At 38.9% G+C, this 26977-nt stretch overlaps 2 protein-coding genes across 9 annotated transcripts in view; one reads left to right on the forward strand and one right to left on the reverse strand.

The window, feature by feature from the left end:
• Positions 1-8554: 8554 nt before the first annotated feature.
• CUNH2orf15 (chromosome unknown C2orf15 homolog) lies at positions 8555-16349 on the reverse strand. Its single transcript, XM_023565865.1, is given in 3 exon segments — positions 8555-8691; positions 8694-8847; positions 16338-16349. Coding segments are annotated over 3 exon segments (303 nt in total).
• A 464-nt stretch (positions 16350-16813) lies between these two features.
• Tsga10 (testis specific 10) overlaps positions 16814-26977 on the forward strand; it is an 87705-nt gene continuing 77541 nt past the window's right edge. For 3 of the 8 annotated variants that reach the window (XR_010040785.1, XM_023565809.2, XM_063229886.1), the window contains exons 1-3: positions 17218-17354; positions 18459-18505; positions 25916-26044. Coding sequence is in view for 5 of the 8 variants with exons in the window: in XM_023565809.2 (XP_023421577.2) it covers positions 17240-17354; positions 18459-18505; positions 25916-26044 (291 nt within the window). In the remaining 3 variants the exon portion in view is untranslated. Of the gene's footprint in view, positions 17091-17210; positions 17355-18458; positions 18506-25915; positions 26045-26977 lie in introns of those variants that run through there. The other 5 variants (XM_063229884.1, XM_063229887.1, XM_063229885.1 and 2 more) reach the window with 4 other exon arrangements.

Genomic DNA, 26977 nt, shown 5'->3' on the forward strand with positions numbered 1-26977 from the left:
CTGGGATTAGAGGCAGGCACCACCACACCTGGCAGCCCTTCTGTTTTTATAGAGCATTCATTCCGGGCTGTCAGGGTGACAGAGACAGTAATCAAAGCATAAAATGACTAGAGCGTGTACTGCAAAGAAAACAGAATAGAGAACTTAATTTACCTTAAAGAGATTAAGAAAGACTTCTCTAGGAAAGTAACATTTAATTTAACCTTAAACTCTAAAATAGTTGACAGTCTTTTAACACTTCACTTTTAACACTTCACTCAGTTCTCCTGTGTTTAAACCCTTAGACAAAAAGCTAGAGACCCTATAATGGTCTACAAAGTCTTCCATGATTTAGTCCCCCAAAACGTCTCTGAACTCTCTTCTTATTACTATTTATTTTTACTTATTTTGAGGCAGGGTCTTGCTATGTAGTTCAGCCAGGCATCAAACTTAGAGCAACTCTCCTGCCTCAGTCTCCTGAGTGCTGGGATTACAGGTCTTCACCACCACACCTGGCACTACTGATTTATAGTACTTACTATCTTCTAAAGATTTTAAAGTTTATTACATCTGTGTCTCTCCCCTTACCAAGACATAAACTCCACCAGAAAATAATATTTTTTCTTCACATTTGTATCCCAAATATTTCTAGAATTCCTGACTTCCAACTGATTTTTTTGTTCAATGAACATAAAGTCATTCAATTTCACTAATATTTAAATATAACAAAGGTATCATACGCAATGTTATATTAAGATGTAAATATAGCAGAAAATATTACAAAGTAACATTACAAAATAAGAAGAGAAAGCTAAGGAAGAGTTTATTTAATAAGTGGAGTATGCTTGCCTGTTCATCAATTCATCCCAGTCTGGAACACAAGAAGATAATGCTACTCACACATCTGCTGCACCATTCAATCCATTTCTTTAATTTCAATGGGATTAAGATGGAAAACCGCAGTTCACACCAACTACTTGCTGTGAATGGCCAAGATAATCTATGTAGAAAGAAAAATCTTCCTTCACCTTAATCCGAAATGCTGATAATTTTTCATAGTCCTTCTTCAATGTTTATGAGGAACTGAGCTGTGGTAATTCAGTCTCTTCTTCAGATAGTAAGTTTAACTCAATAGTCAGTTCAGGGCTTTGAAAAGCAAAGGGATCTTTTACCCAATTGTTTTCCTTTAATGTTTCAAATTTCTCTTTTGGAAAAAACATGGTTAAAAGTTTGAGACAGAGAAGCCAGACGCAACATCATCTCTGATTTCCTTGCTTTCAAATGTCTTTACTAATAATATTCTTCCAACATGTTGCAAACCCTCAGAAACAGATAGCAGCTAAGCCCACTACTCTTAAGCCTTGCTTGCCATAACCATGTATTTTGGAATACTTGAACATGTTCGGGATGGAAATATCACTGTCTTTCCCCTGGAGTTCTAAACTCAGATCATTATGAATGCCAACAAATCAGTTAAATTTACCAGTGTCATCTTAAATATCATTCTTAAAAATATTTGCCAAATGAGATTTTTTTTATATATATTGGAGATTGAACTCACAACCTTGTGCTTGCCAGGCAGGTGTTTATGTCACTGAGCTAAATCCTCGGCCCGATATCTTTTCTCCAGTGAGGAATATGTGAACCTCATTTTTGAGTTCATAAACCCTGCCATAGTATTTTTCCTTGAGACAAACAGCAAACTTTGACATGATATAATAAATGGGCATAATTACTTCCCATTTCTGAACAAAATATTTTAAGAAGTTGGCTATTCAATGAGCCTTCTTTAAAAAGATTAACAACTCTTTCCACATTTTTCAATACTTATAGGAGACTGGAGTTTCTCTGGAAGCTAATACTTCACAATGTATAAAACAATGATTGTGCACAGCACCATTAGTAACTTCTAGCAATTTTTAAATTACTCTGCTATGTTTTTCCAACTATGCTTCCTGTTCCATCACTTGTAAATTGCTTTACAATGTTTTCAATTTAGTTTATACTGACCAACAATGTGCTTTTCTAATTCTATAAAGACATATATTGCACTTAGATGAGAGGTTAAATTTTAAAATAAAATCATCTTGCTATGCATACCTCACATTAATGGTCTCCTGCAACTTGCAGTATCAGTGATTTCATTGAGCTGGATTGTAAAACCTATACCTGTGTAACCTACTAAGAAGCATTACTTCTAAATGTTGTGAAATACTACAGATTTGCAAATGCTGTATTATCACTGAGTTTTTATTAGGTCACATCATCAAAAATTATATGCATCACATCCAAACATGCTGGATGATTTTTCAGCAGCTGTGTGAGTTACTCTGTCTTTTGCCACATGACATGCAACTAAATACGATGGAATTAAGGGGTGTTTTTTTTTTTTGTTTTGTTTTGTTTTTTTACTAACAGAACCACTAAGAAACTGTTGATGATTTTTTTCTTTGAAAATACTGAAGAGATATACTTACCTGGCAGGGGAGATACCATGACCACGAAAATACTGAAGAGATAAGTTCAGCATGTTGAGTTCCTAAGTGCCTTTTTAATTTTGAAGGTTTAAGCTTTCATTTGCAAAATTACAAATCACACACCAAGGTCTATCATCTTCAAAGGATTTTTCACATTTGATAAAGCCGTATTTTAAGGAATCTTCATTATTACTCTACTTGTACTCTACTTTTCTGGTACTGGGGATTTAACTTACGACCTTGCACTTGCCAGGCAGGCACCTGTGCCACTAAGCTAACTCCTCAACCCCAGCTTTTTTCTTTATGATATGTGGCTCAAATATTGCTAATGTTGGAAGAGTAAATATTTTTCTCAGTATTGTCAACATTCACACTTCCAGATCCAACAGTTGAACATTTCTGTATATTTCATTTCATTATTCCTCTTAGTATAGAAATAATCCATTTTAATAGTTATTTATTCATTTGAGTAAATGACTACCACTAACACAAAAGGAGGGCAATCTAGATAACATCTCCAAAAATGTACTCAAAGTTTGCAAGTGAACCTCAACTGAGTATCTGACTTCCTATCTGATTGCAAGTCATGGTAATACAAAACTATACTTTATATTAACTTCACTACATGAAAACTGAATGACATCAATAGGTAGAAGACCATGTTACATTTTATTTATTATATTGCTTTCATCAGAATACTTTTCTTGTATGTTGAAATGGACCTCAATATTTCTTGCAATGTATAAAATTCAGCCAAAGGATCTATGTGAAACATTCTGATATTATACACCATAGTTTTTAAAAGTTCTCTGAGACTTACAGAACTGATTTCATGACTCATTCATGGATCATACACACTGTATGCCCTCTCCTGTGTTGGTGGCTTGAGTGTACCTACCTGATGATGAAAAAAATCAACTGATTTGCTAAATACTGTTGACTTGAATAGGAATCGCAGACTTTCACTTGTGATACTTTTGGATGGGAAGAGTTAGGAGTGTCAATTATGGACAGATCTACTGAGGATCCAACAAGGATTTTCCATGGTTAGGTCAATTATCAGGCTAGAACTGATGGCAAATTTTCACAAAACTTTCTTGAATGTATTCTTGACCTGGGACTAGGACCAGAGACATGACATTAAAGCATCACAATACATAGTAGTATATTATCACCAGCCATGAGGATCTTTATATCATCTCATTTCATGGGGGGCAGATCACAAGGCTTATTGTGTTCTCATCCATATCTTGCAGGTATGTCCAACTAGCAGTTCCTGGGTTAGACACATCTACATGATTTGTCTATTTCTTTAAGACAAATCACATCACATTAATAAATAGAAAAAATATGACATTAAAACCTGGAAGTCAGCACCAAGAACTGCAGAGTATATTATTAGCAAAGTCTCTGTAGCAAGTCACGGAGGAATGCAGCTCATTTACCATAAACACTGCCTTGGTTTGGCCACGACTCTCAGTCAGGTGTGTTTTACAAGTAATTACATCCTGCTCTCTCTGATTATAGTGTTTTGAGATCCCATTGTTACCATAACAGTGTTTCGTCCCTTCCTTATATGTCTTCCCATCAAGTTATCTCAGTTGAGGGCGGGTAGTTATTAGGAGTTGACATGTGTTAACTATGTAATATTTTTATTAGGACTTTTTTTCCATTTTCTGTATTCTTGATGCTCTGACACGAGTGGGGCCCTGTTGACTGGCAGGGGCACCACCTGTCCAGGGGTTGGCTCCCTCTATATACCTACCTTTTGGCTCTGACATTCCTAGTCAGTACTTCTTTGACCTAATCATCTCAGCATCAGGGACTAGATAACTAAGGATAACCCCTTATGCCCCAATCCAGCTAAAATGACTCAAACTACCTAATCCTTAAACCTCCTTAAGACTTCTTTTCTGCCTTTTCTTCCCAGAGCTAAATAATACCTGCTCACAGTGACCACTGCGCTTCCTCAGTTTCCTTGATGACCCTCATGCTTTCTGGCATGGAGCCTCTGGAGGGCATAGGTACTGTGCTATTATTGCTATGGCTCTAAGAATATGAAACATATTCATGACAGTCATTTTCATCTCTGCAGGTTTTTCCTCCACCTCACTGAAACAAATCTCAGGTATGTTTCAAAATGCTGTCATTTAATCCTCACTGCTCAAAGTTATATAGCCTGGCCCTAACCTTCTTTTCCCTATACTGTTAATGATTTTTTAGCATAAATTCTGTAGACCATGAGGTTTTCTATAATATTAAGTGCTTTAACTATGTTTAAACAGATAGAGATCTTAGTGTGTATATGGCACCTAGCTGCGCACTGAAAGACATGAATAAGGGAGAGAATTCAGGATGTGGTAGATGCCTTTGATTTACTTAGATACTTACAAGATGACATGTTCCAAATACTTGGTCTGAGAACCAAAGTTTTTCTTTGGAGTTTTTAAGTCTTCTATCTGCCAAGAAACATCAGAAGGACTAGAGGCAGATGCCTCTTCAGTGTCAGAGAAGAGTATGTGTCATCAATATTTTAGGCCAGAACTATATGGGAAAGCAACCTTATCTAGAGCTTTCTAATGAAAAGTTTGAAAGCAATTCTCACATCCTTGAGACAGTACAAATGGGATATATAGCAGTTGTTAGCAAGTGAATTACTAAATCTCTTCCTTTCATAAATAAAAGTTCCAATAAACTCAGCTATCAGTTCTTCCCCTTACCAAGTAATCTTCCACCACTACAATTTTGTCTGCCACCTCTCCCTATGTTTTACTTTACCCTCTCCAAGGGGAGACCCGAAACCCCGAGCAGCCTGGTCAGCAGCGCCTCGTCACTGAGCATGCGGTCATGGCACAGGGTCTGCACATAGCTTCTCCTCACTGACTTGCTTTCCCTCCTTGGATGGTGAGGAGTCAGTTCCGTCTCGAAAGACAAGAGTGCATGTAAAGGCATAGCAAATACCTAAGCCAGAGTTAAGGGAGGGCAGTAAGAGGAGGTACACAGAGGATAGTGAAATCAGTGAGTCAGAAAGTAGCCATGACACTTGGGTGGCCACATTGCAGCTGCGGGAACATCCCTGCGACTCAGCCAAATGGGAACTCGCTCCAGCAGCCAAAGAAAGCAGCAAGGTGATAGTTTCAGCTAGCAAGGGCAATGTAACAAACCGCCTCAAGGGGTAGCGATTTAAAACAACCATTTACTATCTTTGAAGAATAATGTGTGCAAGCTGCGTGATTCTGCTGCTGCTTTCATCGGGCTCATTTTTCAGGCTTCATGAGCAAGCGCTGATGAGCTGGAGTGTGTTCCACTATGCTGGCTGGCTGCTGGGGCTGCTCAGTTCTGCCCTAACCTTGGAGGTAGTATTCTAGCCACCTGCTATTAGCCAAAGTAATAGGAAAACAAGCATTAAGGGGTGGGACAATAAACTCCATCTCCTGAAAAGAAGGGCCCAAAGAACTTGCGGCCGTCTCTTTCAATCTCCTGCGGAACCCAGTGTCTCCTTCAGTTACAAAGGAGACCAGCACGACCTGCCTCTGGAGTGAGAAGCCTGTAGTTTCTAGTTCGGTTATGCTGACATCACAGATAATCAGGGTTTCGTATAAGCTACAATCCAGACACAGTGCCTCATTTATTTATTGTACTTGTAACCCACGTCCCTCTGAGACTTGTATTATTTGTATGGAATGGATTCTGTTCAGAATAAATCACAGTGAAAAATTTTCCTATTAAAATGGCTCCACAATATTGTTAGTTTTTTTCTTATATTATAGCCTTCTAAATTCCATTTCTTTGATATCTGAAGTGGTGCAGTTTTGTTGTTTTTTTTTGCCTGTAATTTCCTTCTGAGGTGGTTTTCAGAGTCCTACTCTCTATTCCTTGCTGTAAGATTTTTGTCCCTTGGCTGTCATCCCTTCTTCCTACTTCTTCAGTTTTCCACTGGAATCTTTCCAGTGATGCTTATGCTTTATGGGCCTTTGGTGAATTATTCCTTCCTGCTCTTACTCTGTTTACTCCCCTTCAAAGCAAAGTTTGTAAGTCACCACATATACAGTATGTTTCCCCCTTCACTACCAACCTATTCCAAGATAGCTTTTGCCTCATTATTCCCGCAAAAATACTTTTGCTAGTATCACTGGTGGCATTCATGTTGCTAGATCCAATGGACTTTTCTGTCCTCATCTAATTGTTCAGTTGACTACCTCTCCTTGGAAAGACTTCTATAGGCCAGTTTCAAATTCGCATCTTAATTTTCTTCTAGACTCACCTGTCTTTAACAACTGTCTTTACTTTGATCAGCACCTCAATGCTGGAGTTCCTCAGATCTTTAGCTATCCATATATAGTCTCCTTAAGCAATCTCATTTATTCCTATGGGTTTAAATATCATTTTTATCAAATTCCTATTTTTAGTTTCATACATACAACTACCCTGAAAACCTGTTATGTCCTAAAACTATGGTCCTGAGTTCACTCATTGACCCAGGAAACCACCATGCATTTGGCTTTTTTTTTAACCAAAAAACCCCCATCTCTCCCTCCCCCAGATGACTATCATCATCATCATCATCATCATCATCCATTAGTACAACCTTGTGATACCAAGTTAAAAATGTCATATCCTCAGAAAAACTTTTCTAGTTCCCACAATCAAAATCAAGTTTATATGTTATGCCTCCTGTTTTGTCTCTTTGAAGGCTTTACTTTTTCTTTATAGTACTTTACAGTTTAGATCCCATACAATCACCATATACCATACTACCTCCCCTGGTAGATAGACAGAAAGCCCTGTCAAGGCTCTTTTATTTCATTGCTGTATCTCCAGCACCGCACAGCACCAGGTTAGGTGAACAATGAATGATTTCTGTATCTTTTTCTTTCCCAAAGACATACGTTTTGCAAATGATGAAAAGCATGCTCTTATTCAACTACTATTAATTTTTTATTCTAAGATCATTAATATATTTAGTTTTTGTCTGATGTATAGTTTCCCATTAAAGATGCCTTTTCCTCTTCTTTTAATGAGTATTAGTGGTTATGCAATTGGGTGTTAGACGGATGATTAAGTATTAAAATAGGGAAGTATGTTCAAAACATACATAATACGGGTATAGCTCGGTGGTACAGCATGTGCTTATCATGAGTGAGGCCATGCTTCAATCTAGCACCAAAAAAGAAACAAACCACCATATACAATATAAATGTCACTACCGGATAAAAAAGGTTTCACTTCACCTAACCATTACTTGATACTATTGTTTCAGAGTGCAGCTAGTTTAATAGTTGATATAAAAGAGGTTGTTTCAAAAAACAAAAAACACAGCCACTAAGGCTTTCCTCAGGACAGGCCGCCTTGCTTTCTCCAGGGTGTTCTTTTATCTTGGCTTGCCCTCTTTTTCTCAGTTCATGCTTGCTTTGCTCAACATTTCTCTCCCACTCTTCACTTTTAGTTTTTCAAATAAACTTTGCCATTACTTAACAAAACAAAAAACACTAGACTATGTTTACTAAGTTATTGGTAGTATAAAAGATAGACTATTACAATTGGAAAGAAGTATTTTCTAACTGAAATAGATTCAATCTAGGGAGGAATATTTTAAAAGAAAGATTTAAAATCTGAAATGCTTCTGAAGATAAGCAATTTATTGGTCTTTTGCTGAGTTGATGTGCAGCGATGCTTCATAGAGCAGAAATGAAAACTGCAGGAGGATACAGTATCCTACAGCAAAATCCCAAATTGAAAGGCTGATGAGAAATTGCTAGGACACTTCATTTTTTAACCACTCATCACAGAAATTCTTTACAACTACAGTAAAATGTTTTGGTGTCATTCAAATACTGTCACTAAAAACTCTGCTTTTTATCAATGTTGGAATATAATCCCAGAGAAATCAGCTTTGAATTTTGAACTTTTTCAGCCTAGCCTGATTGACTGCATTATCAATGTGTACCATCAAAAGATGTAGTTTAAGATGATTCAAAACTAGTGAAAAATAAAATCTGTCTTCACTTTGTTAGATGTTCCTAATGCTGTTCAGGTCTCAATAAACACCTCTTAGTAGAAAGAAATTTTGGTTTCTCTGGGAATGTGTACAAATTACATCATTCCACATCTGTCATTTCTGTTCCATAGCTTTCTTTAACTTATTCCACTGAGCCCACAGCTTTCTCTGAAAGAGATCTTGTGCCGGTCTCTTCAAGTTTTCTAAAGTTCTCTTGGTTTGCGTCTTCTAATCTATTTTCTTGGTGTCTTGAAATAATCGAGTGACCAGCTCCAAATTGCTTTTCTCAGTCCCTTGTATTAAGTAATCATCTACTTTTGAATCCACTGGGATTGCAGATTCTTGAGTAGCAGACTTACTAAGCAGAAATCCCAATGGGCAGTTTGAAGATACCTTTTTAAGTGGTAGAAATGTTTCTTCAATTGATTACTGAAGAACAAAAATAGAGGTAACGTGACTACAATAGGAATTTCAACAACTGCATGGCAACATTTGAAATGTCATGAAGATGCTAAAAATATAAAGTAAAATGGCCCTTTATCATTCACTGCTTACATTTTCTTCGTGAGAAGGTTTGTAGAGTATATCAATTCCCTTGACAGTCTTTTTAAAAAAGAATTTTCCTGATTTACTATTTATCACCTTTCAGCAAATAACAGAATTTCTCTTAGTCTTCTCTGTCATTCTTACTAGTGATAGTTTTTGTAATTTATTCATTTAAGAGAAAAAAAGACACAAAAAAGAAAAACAAAAAATAACAAACCCAAAATAATAGCAGTATAGGTTTTCAAAACAAAATGACAGGAATTTAACAATGGTTGTAATATTACAGGTTGTTAACTGGAGGGTACTAGCAATAATTTTTAATTCATTATTAGGGGCTGGGGATTTAGCTCAGCAGCATAAGTGCTTGCTTGGTTAAGTGTGAAGTTGCGAGTTCAATCTCTGGTACCAAAATAAAAAAATAAAATAATTATTTAAATAATTACCAAAGGCCAAGTACTCTGTTATGTAGGTGTTCTACAAAAAAAAAAAAAAAAAAAAAAAGTGGAGGGGTTGGGGACATAGCTCATTGGCACAGAGCTTGCCTGGGAAGCATAAGGTCGTGAGTACAGAAAAAGAAGTCCCATAAATGGAACATGTTGTTAAGAATCCTAACTGGTCGAGAAAAGTGAACATGCAACCTGGAATGAAATTTTGGAGAGGTTTCCAGAGAGGGTTGAGGGCTATGTCAGGCACTAAAGTTGCGTTTTGAAAGATGCGCAGGAGTTTTTAGCAACTGCATTTTCTTTTGATGAGTCCTAATTCATACCCAACAAACCCTATCCTTATACTGCAAATTTCTTTAAAAATGTTTTACTACCTCTTTATAGTACATAATATTTACATTCCTTGCAGGGAGTTGGTATGCGTATATAATATGTCTCAATTCCTTTTTTCATCCCCTACTACTCTGCTCCTCTTCTCTCTCCATCTCTTGATCCTTTTCTCCTTTGAGAAAGATCTATTTGCCTACATCCTATTGCTTGTTTTTATTTTGCTCTTTATACTTTGATTTTTCATACAATTGTCCTGGGATGGGATTCTGGGCATGTGCCTGTCATTAGGCAGGTTATGTGTATCTGATTTATTTCACTTAACATTGTGTTACCAATGTGCTTCTTTTTTCCTACACATGATGCAAGTTTATCTTTCTTTGTAGCACAGTAGTACTCCACTGTGCATAAATACCACATTTTCTTTGTCAATTCATCTGTTACTGGACATAAAGGCCAATTCTTAGCTATTATGAATTGCACTGCTATAAGCATAGGTGTGCATGAATCACTATAATACAATATCTTTAACTCTCTCAGGAAGATACCTAGATGGGAACAGCTGGGTCAAACTGAATTTCTAGGTTTTTTTTTTTTTTTTGAGGATGTCTTACAAATTTCTAAAAAAAAAAAAACAAAAACCAAAAAACCTCAAAATTCTGTTTATACCCAGATTGAATATCAGTTTTTAATCTGAAATAGAGTTCTTGGCCTACTGTAATATCCTTCATATAGTGGGAGCTCATATGTTAGATACATAGTACAGATTTGGCTTTCTGAGAATCAAAAACAATTTAGCTACACTTTAAAAAGATCTATGGTGAAACTCTGAAACATAACAATACTTATTATATTTGGAATTCACAGATGAGTAGTTTTTCCTCAGCAAAGAAATAATCTAATACTATTTTCAAGTAAATAAAGTTGAGTTTGTTCTATTCTTTGGTTTTTCATCTTTAAGAAGGAAACACTCACATCAAAAATACATAATTTGAGGTTGACCGTGTAGCTGAGTGGTAGGGCACTTGCCTGGATAGTCAAGGCAAGCTCAATTCCCAGCACCAAGGGAAAAAAAAGCATACTTTGAATTTAACAGTGAGGAAACAATCAATTGAGAGACAACCAAACCGAGAGACCTTCTATAAAACAAGATAGGTCTAGGAATTGCTTCAAACTAAAGGAAGACAAAGATACATGATTTCCAAGTGCAATGAATGTTCCTGAATTGAAATGGGGAAGTATACCGTACACACTATTATTTAGACAATTAAAAAATATGGATAGTTTGTCAGATAATATTGGGTCGAGAGTAAATACCATGGATAATTGTATTATGGTTATATGAATGAATGTCCTTGTTCTTAGGAAACACATGCTGAATTAGAGTGGAAGGTTCATATCTGCAACTTGCTCTCAAATTGTTTAGCAATGTATAGCTTGACAGATAAAAAGAGAGACAGTAAAATACACAGAATATTAACTGTTGAATCTAGGTAATAAAAGCTAAAAATGTTAGGTTATTATCCTTGTTACAATTCTACAGATTTAAAACTTTTCAAAGTACAAAATTGGAAAATACTAACAAAACCCTATAAAACCTACTGCAATTGAAACCAACAAATTTAAAATAATTACCAATATGCACATTAAGTCCTTTACTCTAATTGATTGCAGAAGGAACAAAATAAGAAGGTAGATTTATTCCTGTCAGTCTCTCCTTACCTTCTCCAGAGTCTTGAGGACATAAAGGAGAAACAAGTCTTTTGGGCTCCTTTGACCTGGCATTTGAGTTGTCATTCAAGAAGAAATCTTGAATTATGTGGAAGAATAAAATTTTATAAGGAGCTAAATCAATTTGGCCAAAAAAAGAACAAAGAGGTTTGCCTTACAGGTACTAAGATATGGCACAAAGAAAGGAAGTGATCTCATTCAGGTGCAGGAACAAATAAATGACCAAAAAGAACACAATAGAACTTCAACTTGGACCTACTTATGTTCAACACTATAAGGCAAAGGAGATAAACACACCAAGTTTAGCACGTTAGTTTTGTGAGCATTGGCTTACTGTGTGACCCCATGATGGGATCATGCAGGGACCCAGTGACAGACTTCTTATTGTATAAAGTCTTATTGTATGAAAGAGTATAAGCAGTCCTTATTGTATAAAGAAGAATCCTTATCTTATATATGAAAGTGGACTCCAAAGACAGAAAACACCTAAATGTGAATGTTAGAACTATAAATGTAATAGGACAAAATGTAGGACAATGTATTCATCATAATGGGTCTTCTTGGGCAACATCTTAAATAAGGGGAAAATAGATGTGATTACTTACAAGTACACATTTCTATTCAGTGAAAAAGTATATATGAAAGGCTAGATACAAAATTGGAAGGAGGTATTTTTCTCTCTAAAGATGATAACTACGATTAAAAAGAAGCCCTAGAAATTAACAAAGAAAAAACTTGAGAGAAGATGGCCAAAGGATATAAAGACATAATTCAAAGACTGTAGAACCCTAAATGGATTATGAATGCATAAAGAGATATTCAAGCTTTGCTGGCATCAAAAATCCAGATTTGCTACCATCAGAGTGGTGGACTTTAGAATAGATACTACTATCAGGGAGAATCCGGGCTGGCAGGAAACCCTGGTGGTGGTGTGGTGGTCATTCTTCACTCCACTTATGTGTATCACATCCAATTTGTTGATGAACCCTGTTTCTCCTTCCAGCCTTGTAATTGTTACAGTTTTGGATCTGTTACAGTTTGGGGGGCAAAGACTCTTGTGTGTTAAAGGCTTGGGCTATAATGTGCAATGTTCAGAGGTGGGGCTTTGGAAGGTGATTGGATCACGGGAGCTCTAACTTTATCAATCATTAATCCATTGATGGATTCATAATTTTATGGAATTATTGGGGAATGATGAAAACTTACCTGAAGGGAGAGTATCACACAGGAATAATCTGGGTCTACATCCCCTTCTCTCTGTCTCTGTCTCACTGCTTCCTGGCCACTACAAGGTCAGCAGCTTTGATTCACCCTACACTCTGCTATGATGTTTGGTCTCATCTCAGGCTCAAAGCAATGGGGTTGAGCTACCATGAATCAAAACCTCTAATGACATGACCCAAAATAAAACTTTCCTTCTTGTAAATTGTTTCACTCAGGTATTTTGTCACATCATCCTTCCCTAATGTATAGCCTTCAAACAGTATCTGATAGGTTGCTTTTAAATAGTAAGGCAAATCCCATCAGCCCTCAACACTGCTTTCCATCTCACAGCAAATCTGGTCCCCTGCTGTGGTAGGCAAAATAATGGCCACCAAAGCTCAGCTAACCTTGAGGTGAAAATTAATCTAGACTAATTGAATGGTACAGGTTGAATCACAGGGATCTTCTTACGTGAAAGAGGAAGGGAGGAATATCAGTAACAGAGTGATAAATGTGAGAAGAATTTGCTACTGTTGGCTTTAAAGACAGATGGGGAGAGGGCTGTGGATTTAGCTCAGTGGCCTAAGCACCTGCCCGGCAAGTGTGAGGTTTTGAGTTTGATCCCCAGTACCAAAAAGAAAAAAACAAAACAAAACAACAACCACAAGCCAAGGAATGTGGGCAGCCTGTAGAAGTTAGAAAGGGAGGAAAATTGATTTTCTCCCAGAGCCTCCAAAAGAACACCATCCCTGCTGACATCTTTATTGGGCTATAGCACAGTGAGATCCATTTTGTGTCTAACCTCTGGAATTGTATGATAATAAATTTGTGTCAACTGTGGCAAAATGTTATGTAGCAACAGGAAACTCATACAGCAGCTAACACCCTCTTCAATCTCAATCCCCCCACCTCATTTTTCTCTCTCTCTGGCAGCCCTATGTGGGCTGACATTCTTCAAGTATATGCTGTGCTGAACTCTCATCTGCTTTGGGTCCTTTGCACTTACAGTTCTTTCAGCCTGAAACAATTCATGAATTGCAAACCATTCCCATTGGGGATAATTAGTGACACAGAGCCTCAAACTGTGAAATGCTGGGAGACTTCTGTTCCCTGACATAGTGGAGCAAAAGGAAACCAGACTTATCCTCATGCTTTAACCATTTTAAAAAATTGGTTACACATGAAGCAATGGTTTTTAGATTTGGGACAACAGGCAGTATAGGAGAATGATCCCCCTGAGAAAGAGAATTTTTAAAATGGGAGCCTCATGGAGGGATTCATTGCCTGGAATTTTTCAAGCTTCCATACAGGAAAGAAGTTCAAGGGATCTGGTCACTTCAATGAATTGAGAAGATAGTTTAGGGAGACCAAGTGGGTAGAATCTGTGGAGACAACAGAGAGGCATGGAATGAGAAAACACTCTACAGATACTCAGGAATCCCCTCAACTCTTCAGCTTAGTGACAAGGGCACGTTAGCAAGAAGACTTCTGAGGCTTGAGAGAGAACCACCAAACGGAGAAGGCAGGATAACTGCTGCAGCTCACAGAGGGTCAAGAATAGTTTATGTTCCCACCGGACAGGTGGAGAGACATCTTGATAATTGGGGCATTGTACAGAGTCGCTAAGGAGGTTTAGCTCAATAATAAAGCCAAAAATGCCTAGACTAAAGATTGCATTGGACTTAGGAAATTTTAAAAGTTAGCTGCTAGCTGGTTAAGCTGCTGAATGCCTGTAATTCCAGCACTCTGGGAGACTAAGGTAGGAGGATTGCAAGTTTGGGCCCAATCTGGCCAATTTAGCAACTTAGAGCTTGTCTAAAAACAAAAATAAAAACAAACAAGAACAATAACAAACAAGCAAACAAAAAGCTAGGGGTGTATATAGCTCAGTGCAAAGACTCTGGGTTTAATTTCTAGTACCAAAACTACAACAGCAAAATCTGGACACTAAATAACATTGTCTAATGCAGTAGAACTTACTGTAGTAATGGAAATATATACAGAATTCTATATTTATATCATCATTTCGTGTGACACGAAAACAATGGGTGGGACTGACACTGCCCATGGAAAGATAGCGCACTGAAAGGCTGGGGAGGCAGGTTTCTATACAAGGTTTAATTGGGACAGAGTGGAACACTCACCACTCCTTGGTTTACAGAGAGGGAAGGGCATTTTCATTTTCTTGGGTTAGGCGAGTAAATCATCAGTCCTTGATAGGAAAAGAAATAAAAATTTTATGTACTCTTTTCCCTTAAAAAGATCTTTTCCTTACATTCTTTTCAAAGAATCTTCAGTAACATGTAGGTGGCACAGGAAAATGTTTCCACTGTTCTTCTTTTCCATTTCCTGTGTGAGTAATTCTCCTCCCTCCTCTTCAGGCTTCTGCTTCAACTGAGAGAGTTCTGTTTCTTTTGGGTTTGGTGCTGGGCAGTGAATCCTGGGCATCCCACAGCTCAGCACTTTGCTCTACAACTGGGCCATAGCCCAGCCCACTCCGGTTTTATTAATTAATTAATTTTTAAATTAGGTTTTTTGGTACACTTTAGATATACATAAGTCACATTCATCATAGAATTTGCACCTATACCTGACATAGCTTGTTTTTTCCCCCATTCCCCGACCCTCCTTTCAACCTTTCCTTGTAGTTTTAAATTAGAATATTCTTTTTGTTTTCAATCATGCTAGATGAGACTCTTCAAAATGTTAGTGTCTGACAAGAATACCAGAATACCAGACTATACATTATTCTCCTTAACTTTTTAGAATGATCTTTTGAGGGCCTGGGGATTTAGCTCAGTGGCATAAACGCCTGCCTTGCAAGCAGGCAGTCCTGAGTTTGATCTCTGGTACCAATAAAAAGGAAAAAGACAAAGAATGGTCTTTTGAGAGCCCATGCTTTTTTTTTTTTTTTTTTTTGTGGCTTCTTTTTATCAATTGCATGTCAAAGGAAATGTGCTGCCCCTCGATCCTCTCACCACTTTTAAACAAGAGAAATAATTTCTTTTCTTTCTTTCTTTTTTGTATTGGGAATCAAACTCAAGACCTAGTGCTTGCCAGGCAGGCACTTACACCCCTGAACTATATCCCCGGCGACAACTTCATTTTCTTGTACTGTATCCAGTTATATTTAGAAAGTATATGGTATATAAAAATAAAAGTTGTTTCTCTCTGCCAGTATCACTTTGTGAAAAAAGTGAACACTCACGGGGAAAAACAGGAATTGTTAGTTTCATCAAACGTGAGCTTACTTTTGAAATGCAAAGGCTTATACTACATCAAGATCATCCAAGGGGCAGTAAAACCCAATCTACTGTCATCTATAGGAAAAGAAGGGAAAATAAGGTCAGGATTAAGAAGGGTGGGACATGTTAAGTATTCAAACTACGCTCCGAAATATTGGCAGAATAACTCAGTGCTTATTCTTTTTCACTGAAAAGCTCACTTTTCCACTTTAGAGTAACATAGTTGCTTTTCCTTTATTTTTTTTTCTGCACTGGTTTAAATTAAATGAATGTTGATTTGATGTTTAATGTTGTCTTTGCTCACATAGGAGCCTTCTGAAGACTGAAGGCACCTATGTGAGCAAAGACAAATTTAAACAGTACTAAACAGGAAAAAAAATATCGATACCTCATCAAACATCGTGAGAGGCAGTATACCTTTTCTTTGTTAACCATCGCCAGGTTTTCTGGGAAGAGGACTTGGAAGGGGACTGGCTAGTGGAATCTGGGCTTTTAATGTCACCTTCCGCCTCCAGCCTGACTCGACTGTGCAAGGCTGACCGAAGCCTTGGATCCAGGAGCGTCCCGGACAGAAGCTGCAGGCGCTCACCGGGACAGGCGGGTCACTCCCAGGAGTCGACCAGGGAGTGGCCCTCAAAACGGGTTCGTAACTATAGCAGAAGCTGTGTCCAAGAGCAGTCCTTCTAATAAATGTGAGTCCAGAATGACTTTGGATCTCTCGGAAAAAGCACAGAGCCCTGGTCCCGAAGCAGCAGGTGTGTGGAAGGGGCGGGAAGCGATGGTGGCGGAAAAAGACAGTCGTGCGCATGCGCGTTCTTTCCAGGTGCGGCGGCCTGGAGGAAATCGCGAGAAAGGGGCTTCGCGCTGGTTACTAGGAGACGGGACGCTCGGGTAGGGCGTCTGGCGCTGCGTGGGCGTGCGCCTGCGCGGCGCGGATGGGCCAAGAGGAGGCCTTTCCTAGGCGCCCTGTGAAGAGGACAGGTGGACGTACGCGTCCCTACGTGCGTGGGTGCGCGCGCACGGCTTGTAGTCCCCAAGCGAGGACGGGTCGGGCCAAGTACGCGTGCGCAAGGGGCCTGAGGGCGCGCCGGACGGAAGCGGAGCGAAGGCCCCGGGGAGGTGGCAGAAGAGCCCCCCTCAGGTACGGAGGGAGCGTGAGGGCGGGCCCGACGGCGCGCAGGCCGGCGCCAACCGCTCCCGCCTCCCTCCTGCGGGGTCCCACCTTCCTCCGCCGGGGCGGGACTAGGCGGGTTTGGGGGCGGGAGGCCGGGGCGGGGAAAGGGGCGGAGGATGGAGACCCGGTGGGACCTGGCTAGACCTCGGTGGCCCGGGCTGGGCAGTCGCAGGGATGAGCACTGGGGAGGACGGTGGGCTCGGAAGCCCGGCGAGGGCCCCGGAGCTCCAGGTAGACGCTTCGGAGGTGCTCGGGGACTGCGGGCGGCCCAGGGGGTGGGTCTCCGCGGCCGGGGCCGCTGCGAGGGGAGGTGGCGGCCGGGGAAGCCTTCGGGAGCCAGCCTCAGCCTCGGTGTCGTCTCCTGGGAGTCAGGGTTGAGCCAGTTCCTATGGTGACCGCTTTGCTTCCTGCTACAACTAGCAGGTTGTTGGGGGACTGTTCTGCTTAGAAACGCTCTGGAGTAGAGCCGAGGAACTTGGAATTCAGAGATTTGGGAGTTCACCTTGCCTCCCCCTGACTCCCAGTCATGCACTTCTGAGGGGTCTTTGTGGACCTTGGGAGGTGAAGGGCCTAGATGATGTACACATTTGCATAGAATGCCTTTATAATTTCAGTAGAAATTGTACCCAGAAAAGACAGGGTAAGCTGGCTTGTGTTTTTAAAAACTATGAAAGTCTCAAATACAGGTGGTCATAGACTTCTACCTAAACGCTACATGTGTCCTTTTTTATTTTCAAATAAAATCAAGGATTCTGGTTTCAGGAAAACATTGCATAGATGGATGTATCAGCGTTTTCCTTTTCCATTCCAGGCCTTTATGTCACAGGATGTTTGCTATTTTGAATTCTCTCTGTTACCTGTCGTTTTCAAATATGTTTTGTTTCCATGCAGGAAAACACAAAATAAGGATCGGTTTGTAAATGAAATGATTAGGAATAAAAAAGCGTAGTGTCCTATTTCTGTATCTAAGACAAAGCTGGTTCTTGTTTATATATTTTAATTGATCAGTGAACTAAGTCCTTTAGTCTTAACTACTAGGAAACAGCGAGGAAGCTTATTATATTAATGAAATATTTACCTCAAATCTAAACTTAGGCATTATTTAATGGTAGCTTTCAAAATATACCTCACTGTATTTGCCTTCTAAAGAAAAAAAAATCACTGCTTGTAGCCCATAGTATAATCAGGTGTAGATATTGTCTGAGTTCTTTTTCTGTGTCTTTTACAGTTGCTTAATGTAATTGCTTAGTGTAGTTTGTTGTAAGCCGGCATGGTTTTAAATCTCTCGTGTTGTACAAATAGGTAGAGCAGATTTTGTTATTCATCCCTTCACAGGTCTCATACCTTTTTTCCAAGAGAGAAACACTGTCCTGGCTTCTAAGGTAGCCACTTCTTTTCTTTTCTGTATAGTTTTGCCATTTTTGTATAATGTGAATGTGCCCTTTATCGTTTGGTTTGCTTTTGAACTTAATGGAAATAGAATTTCACCAAATATTCTTTTTGTATCTTGCTTCTTCACTCAACATTGTGTGTTTTATGTTTGCAGTACATAATGAATACATTAATTGTGGGGAGTTGGCGCATTAGTACATTAATTGTGGATAAGATGTGTACATGACACATCTTAGTTCTTTTTATGTCCTCTTCTTTGCCCTCCTGTCTTCCTCCCTCCAGCTCTTGGTCCCCATCGTATTTGCAAAAGATCTATCTCCTTGTTTCCTAGTGTTTATTATTTTGGATATCTCATATAAGAGAAACTCTAAGATAGTTAAACTTGTGAGTCTGATTTATTGCACAATATTAGAATGCAGCTTGAATATTGTGTTTTTAAGATTTATCCTTGTTGCTTATGAAATGCAGATTTGTGTTCCTTTGTTAGAGTAAGCTACTGTTTATCTACTGTTGAACAGTTGTTTTTTTTTATACTTTTAGACAATTATGAAAGATATTGCTATGAATATTATTTAGTGAGATGGGGTCTCACTGTGTAATTCAGACAGGTCTTGAATTCAATATATGGCCCAGGTTGACCTCAGACTTGAAGCTATCTTGCCTCAGTCTCCAGAGTGCTGGGATTACAGGTATGTGCTACCACACCCAGCAAATGTTCTTACATATACATCTAAGAAAATCTTTTGAAGTGAACTACTTGTAAAATCAAAATTCTACCAGAGAGGAAGTTACTCAAATTTCTACCCCTCATCTAAATCTTCACTTAATCTTTTTTGTTTGTTTGTTTCTTGTCTCAGAGAACAGTGCACACACCACCTGGGTTTCCATTATTACCTCATTTTCTTTCTCCATCAGTTACATTAATGTGTCTTGGAATGATTGTTTCTATGCTATTCTATACTTGAGGCTATTAACTTCAGGGAGTTCTTCAAACACCTGAATTTGTAAAGTTGTCTGTATAGATGGAGTATTCCTTATCTAAAACAATTGAGACCACAAGGGTCAGAAGACCACATTTTGAATTTTTTTTTTAGGAGTGGAGTTGAAATATGCATAAACATAATGAGATATTTTGGAGATGGAATCCAAGTCTAAACATAAAATTCATTTAAATTTTATATATACATACCTTAAACATGTGGTGTGAAAGTAATTTTTTTTCAGTACTGGGATGATTCTACCACTGAGCTCTACTTTTTTGATTTTTATTTTGAGATGATCTCACTCAGTTGTCCAGGCTGGGGTCAAACTTGTCACCCTCCTGTTTCAGCTTCCCAAGTACCTGGGATTATAGATGTTTACTTCTGCACCCACCTGACGGGAATTTTGAACAGTATTTTTGGTGCCCCTACATTGTGATTATGGCATACACATGAGTCAGGTGTGAAATTTTTTACTTATGGCACCTATAAAAACTGAGAGAGTTTTGGATTTTGGAGTATTTCAGGTTTTGGATTTTTAGATTAGGAATGTTTGCATTTTTCTGAGAGGAGGACCCAGAGTTTGATTCTAAAAAAGAAGTCTTTAATATAAAAAAAAATTAACTTTTTTTTTTTTTTGAGACAGGGTTTTCTTGCTATGTACTTCAGGTTTGCCTAGAATTTACTAAGTAACCTAGGCTGCCCTCGAACTTGCCATGATCCTCCTGCCTTAGGCTCCTGGGTTTTTTTTGTTTTTTTTGGGGGGGTGTATTTTTGATGTTTTTGAGATAAGGTGTCACTATGTAGTTCAAGCTGGTTATGAACTCACTCAGTAGCCCAGGCTGGCTCACTGTGATCCTCCTGCTTTAGTCCCTGGTTTTTCCTTCACGGTCATCCTTATCCCTCTTTAGTCTTCCTCTTGTAATTATGCTTAAAAGTAGCATGATGTTTCCCTTTTAAAAATTCTAAGTCATTCATTGGTCCTCTTCAGACTTCCACCCTACTCTACCACTGAAATTGCTTTTTTTAAGTACTAAAATTCATTATTTTGAAAATGTTTTATTGAGTAATTATGAATATTTTATTGAATAACGACAAAGTAAGTTTTATTGAGCAACTTTATGGTGGACAACCTTTAGGCATTAGAGATATCAGAGTGACCTGGATTAAGAATATAGTTCAATGGTAGAGTGTTGCCTAGCACATGTGAGGTCCTGAGTTGGGGCTTTAGCATTCCTACCCCACAATAAAAGAGAAAAAAATAAAGAAGGAAGAAGAAAAAAATAGGCACCATAGTTACCAGGCAAGAGCTTACATGTCTTGGAATTTGTATCTTAGTAAAGGGAGGACAGACAATAAACAAGAGCAAATATGTGATGTAGTTTCAAGTAGCAGTACTGCAAATAGTCTAAACAGTGATTGGGAGAGGAGACTACTTTAGGAAAGAAGTAGGTAGGACTGTGACACGGAGTGGGCGTAGTGGCACAGGCCTGTGATCCCAGCACTTGGGGTGGATCCTTGCAGTTCGAGACTGACCTGGGCTACAAAGTGAACTCAAGTCCATCCCTAACTGCACAGCAAGACTCTGTCTCAAAAAGAGAGAAAAACTAAAAAGTCTGTCTCACATTTGAGTCAGATTGCCAGATTGAAGGGCAGAGGCCTTGAAATGAAACGAGTCACGCTTCTTAGTCCATTTGTGTTTCTCTAACAAAATACCATATACTGGGTAATGTGTAAAAAACAAAAATTTAATTTCTAGGACTAGAGATTGGGAACTTCAGGGTAGTGGGACCAGCAGGTTCTGTGTCTGTTAAGGTTTTATTTCCTATATCACTGACACCTCCCAGTTGTTTTCTCACAGGATATAAAGGGCAAGGGAATTTTCTGGGTCCTTTTTTATGAGGGCGTGTCCCTTTCAGGGGCCACACCTTTTTTTGAGAAGGAGTGGTAGGGTTTGAACTCAGGACCTTAGGCATTCTAGACCACTGAGCTACATCCTCAGCCTCTCTATCTCTTAATATGATCACTTTTGGGTTAGGATGGCAGCATATGAGTTGACCCCATGGGGATGGGCACAAAATTCAGATCATAGCAGCACATTAGAGGAACAAAAAGAAAATTAATATAATTAGTGAGTGAACTAAAAAGAGAATATCAAATATATTAAGTGAAGGCAGGGAACAAATCATGTATGTCCTTTGAAAGTTTGCATTTTATTCTGAATCCAGTGGGAGGCTACTAGATTGTTTTTGAGAATTATCTTAGTTTATACATATTTTTTAATTTTAAAATTAGTACACGTATGCAGTACACAGTGATTGTGTTCATCATGGGGAGTTGGTGCATGTACATAACACCTCTTAATTCTTTCTTTATCCCCTTCCCCACCCTCCTCCTCTTCCAGCTCTTGGACTCAGACTTCTTTTTTGCAAAAGATCTATCTCCCTGTTCACCTTTTATTTTGCATATCTATTATTTCTGAAGCAGCTCCAAGATACTTATTCATGATTGTCACATGAATTCCTGGACTGTTTCTATTTTTAATTCCTAGACTAGCCTAATAGGTAATTTTACAGAATCTCCATTTGACTACCCAGCTTATCAGAGAGAACAAAAAGGTTAAATCTCCTTTGGTACACTGCTTCATTATCAATCTGAATAAAACTGTACTGGTGAGTTGATGGAGAAAAATAGCTCCTAGATGTTGTTTGTTCTTAAGAGTCTTATAACTTTGTGAAAAAGACATATCCAGAAGAAATAAATAGCTACAAAAGTGGTTTTTATACAGTGGTAATAATAGAGAAAACCTGGAAAATTTGGAATTCAGCCTAGACCTTAAAAGTGTCTAATTAAATTGAGAAAAGTGCTTATGTGGTAAGAATATGTAAAATAGTCTTGCAAAGAGGGCTTCTTGCAGTTTTCAATTAGGAGATAAATTTGGAAAGTGAGAATTAAGAACTCTGAATGTTGAGCAAGTTTACATTTTAACAAAGTAGACCTTTGAAATTCAGACTGAGACATTAACCAAATTGGGATTGCAAGACGGCTTTTTTTTTGAGATGCAAAAGAATCTCAGGTCTTCTGTGAATAAAAATCTGCATTTTAGTTAGCTTTCCCATTGCTGGGACACAGCTCCCAACACACACAACTTAGTTTTCCTTTTTCTTTTTTTTTTTTTTTTTTTTTTGTCTTTTTCCTTTTTATCGGTACCGGGGATCAAACTCAGGACTGCCTGCTTGCAAGGCAGGCGCTTATGCCGCTGAGCTAAATCCCCAGACCCCAGGAAGTGAGTTTTAATTTGGCTCGTAGTTCAGGGATTCAGCCCACTGATAGCTAGTTCCAAGGCAGAAATATCGCGGCACAAGCATGTGGTAGAGCAGAGTTGTTCAATTCATCATGGTCAGGAAGATAGAGCAGGACCACAGTGCCCAAAAGGAGCCGGCATGGGACCGAGTATTTTGTCTCAGCAATGAGAAAAATAACTAAGACATGAAGGTAAAGATGGCATGGGGTAAACATTCCTATTTCAAAAGGAAGGAAGGGGAGGAAGAAGAGGAATCAGAACAAAGCAATACCAAAACCAGCAGGGCAAACATTAAGTCCTATAGCTGCATATACAGCATCGGGAGCACAAAAAGTGGTAAACGTGATTTCCAAAGGACATGGGTGGCCCCACCTTTATGGCTATGCCAAGGTCTGGTTGTGTAGACCAGGCTGGCTTTGAACTCATAGTGATCCTCTTGCCTCAGCCTCCCTGAGTGCTGTGATTTTAGACACGCACCACACTAAGCAACCCCTATGTCCTTGCTGATCGCAGGCCACAAAGCTTCTTTTTAGGGCTGGCTGCTTGACACATTCAGCTTTTGTCAGCTGACATTCCACATTCCTGGCATCTCTTACTTCCTGAGGTGTCCACTGCACCACAGCTAGAGGTACTGTCCTTTTAGGGGCTCCTTGGTTTGCCTTTGAAATGTTTGTGGAAACCTGACTCCCATAGCTCTTGTGTTCTTGCATGTGTAAAAAACTAGTATCCCATTGATGATGCCAAAGTCTGCTGTCCATAGAAAGTAGCCAGGCTCCCTTAGGTCATGGTTCAATGCCTCTTATGTCCCTGGATGGCTGAGCATGGCAAAATGAATCCCAAGGAACCAATTCCTTAAGACATCCTTCTGAAGCAGGGATTCTGTCCTCAAAAGAAAGGGTGATGCTTTTATATGCTTGGGATCTTGGGGATCTTACTGATTCATGAATGCCTTCAAGTTATTTTTCTTTTTATTCTTCTGTAAAATACTTGGGTTTTGTTTTTTAATAACACTAATCTCTTTAATAGCCACAACTCCATCCCAGTTTTACACATGGTTTTTGCTAGGCCAAACTGCAAGTTTTCAAATTTTTCTTGTCTGTAAATCTGGCTAAATAATCAGCAATACCATGCCACAGCCTGAATGTTGAGCTGTTTTGAAATTATCTTCTCCAGATTAATTAGTTCACCATCTTTAACCTCAGACTTCCCAGAAAGTCTGAGGATATGGGGAAAATCCATATAGACTTTTTGCCAGAACATTACACAAATGCCCTCCACTCCAGATGCCAATGGACTTCTTGTTCCCAACTGAAACCTGCTGAGGGTGGCCTTTACTGTCCAATTCCTGTTAACAGTCTGGGCTTCTGAGCTCTGACCAGAATCACCCATCAGGCTCTGTTGATAGCATATTCATTCATTCTCTCTCCCCACCCCCCCCTTCCTGCCTCTCTCTCCCTCCCTTCCTCCCTCTCTCTCTCTCTCCCTGCCTCCCTCCCTTCCTCCTTTTTGAGACAGTATCACTGTGCAGTTTAGGTTGCCCTTGAGCTCACTTTGTAGCCCAGGCCAGTTTTGAATTCTCAGCAATCCTCCTGCCTTGGCCTCCCAAGTGCTGGGATGTGCCACCACACCCAGTTTGTTTGTATCATTCTAGGCCTTTTCTAGCCCACATCTCCAGACTCCTCCCATAAACCAGTTCCAAAGGCTTCTAAACTACCGTTGGGTAGGATCACAGCAGTGACCTCACCCTTGGTATAAGTTTTCTGTATTAGGCAGCTTTCCTGTCACTGATACCTGACATGCACAATTTAAAGGGGAGTTTTAATTGGCTCAGGGTTGAGAGGATTCAGTTCATGGTTGAACTGGTCTCCCGGTAGAAACATTCTGGTAGAAGTGATGGATGAAGAAAAACTGCTCAGTTCATTATATGTGGAAAGCAGAGGTGGGAAACAGTTCCAGAGAAGAAAAGATCATATATAGTACCCAAGGCCATTCCCCATCACCCACCCAGACATACCCCAGAGAGTGCTCTACTAATCTGCTAGGTGTTTCTCAATCTAATGAAGTTGACATGAAAAACTCTTAAATGTTGATCAGCTGTGCATTTTAATTAAATGGGCTCTTGAAATTAAAAGTGAGATATCAACCAAACTGTGACTGCAGGACAGCTTCAAAAATGCAGAATCTGAGGTCTAATGTGAATAACAATTGATATTTAAACAAGATTCCTTTGTGTACATTTATGCTGTTGATAGGTTTGTGTTATGCACAAATACTGTATAAATTTACACTGCTACCAGTGATTTGTAAAGATGCTAAGTTTTGGGCTGGGGATTTAGCTTAGCGGCATAAGCTCCTGCCTTGCAAGCAGGTGGTTGTGAGTTCGATCCCTGGTACCGATTTAAAAAAAAAAAAAAAGATGCTAAGTTTTGTATCCAACTCACTGGTCTTTGCCAAGGTGATGGTTAAAATAAGGTATTGCTTTCATTGGTGTCCACTGCAAAGATTGAAATTGAACATTTCTGTAAATGTCCAAATGTCATTACCAGTTTTTCTATTAGGGCATTTATTTCCCTTTATCCTTTATAAGAATTATTTATATAGTAGGGAATTTAGCCCTTTGTAATATGGGCTAAAAAAACCTTTCTGTTGACTTGCAGTACCTACAGCAGCCAAGTCGCTAATGGTTCCTGTATTAGACAGTGTAGGCCTAGAGGTATATGGCTTACTTTGTTACTGACTCACGTCTCTTAGAATAATGTCAGGGTAGAGTGTGTCTTTGAGAAGCAAGTTTAGTATTTAGTTTTATATTTGGAAAACAGAAATAAAGTTTTTTTTTAAAACAATATTTTTTTGATCTTTTTGGTACTGGGGATTGAACACACAACTTCTCACTTGCCAGGTAGCCACTGTGCCACTGAGCTAAGTCCCTGGCCCAGTTTTAAAAATAATTTTAAGAAGATAAAACTTGAAATTCTCTTGCAGTGGGTGATAGTTAATAGCTATTGAAAATGTATCTAAGAATGTTAGTGATTTTCAGAGTTTATTGATTATTGTGAAAAATCACAGAGCCATTTTAAATTAAATGTCTCTGTATATATTTCCATTCTTTCTATTAGGTTACCACCAAAGAACATCGTTCTGGTCTAGGGGTTCCAGTTTCTGAAGCTGAAAAAAACCAGAATACTCTCCAGCTAGAACAAGAAGTGAAAAAGCAAGATAAATTCATCTCTGCACTGAAATTACAGGTTACTTTTAGTTTACACATCTATTTCTCTTGAGTTAGTTGGGGATGGGAACCTACTTTAAAACAAGGAGGTAGAGAATAAATAATTACTGTTTCAGAGCTTGTTAAAATCTAATGAGTCTAAAAATCATTTGATTTTTACCTTAACCATTTTGATACACATGGATTCAGAGGGAGTAAGTGCAAACTGTGTACAATGTTCTATCAGGTGCTTGAAAGTGCATAGATCTTACTTAATCATTTCCAACTTGTGAACTCACTAGTTGCCAAGGTGATGGTTAAAATAAGGTATTATTACCTTATGTTATTCCCATTTATAGGGATGAGAACTGGGGTTCTAAGAGGTTAAATAATTATAACATTCAGATAAGAGCTGATTTCTGTGAACTTCAGGTTAGCCAGGACTTGAACCCAGTCTTCTGAACTTCAAGTTCAGTACTGTTTCTGCTCTCCTCGTGCCTAGAATATGGTATAGCTGTTTTAAGAAGGCACTTCTCGAGAGAGAAAGTAGACTTACCTTTTCCTATTCCTCCTATTAAATACAGCTAGCACCTCTGAAGACTATATACGTAAAACTTAGTTAAGGTAGATAGAGGTAGGAAAACTAGTTGGGGACCTCAAGACACTAAGAACATATTAGGGAGATCTTATATTTTCTTTTTCTCCATATATCCTAGACAGAGTGCTAGAATAACTGGCACCTGGAAATGACATTGAGCACAGTCAAAAAACAAACAAACAAACCAAAAAACCCAGAAAAGACATCCATCCTAGTCAGAAGACTAGGAAAAGGGCAGCCTGCACACCCACCCCTGCCTCTGAGTATCAGAGAGCCTGCCCTCCTCAGGTGTCAGTGAAGGCGGCCATGGAGAAACTGGAATTCTAACCCATGTAGCCGCAATAAGACAGTGTCACCATTTTCTAGCAGCAGCAA

This window comes from Cavia porcellus, unplaced genomic scaffold (assembly GCF_034190915.1).
Source record: "Cavia porcellus strain 051 isolate PalLab524CR breed Dunkin Hartley unplaced genomic scaffold, mCavPor4.1 scaffold_18, whole genome shotgun sequence".
NCBI lineage: Eukaryota > Metazoa > Chordata > Mammalia > Rodentia > Caviidae > Cavia > Cavia porcellus.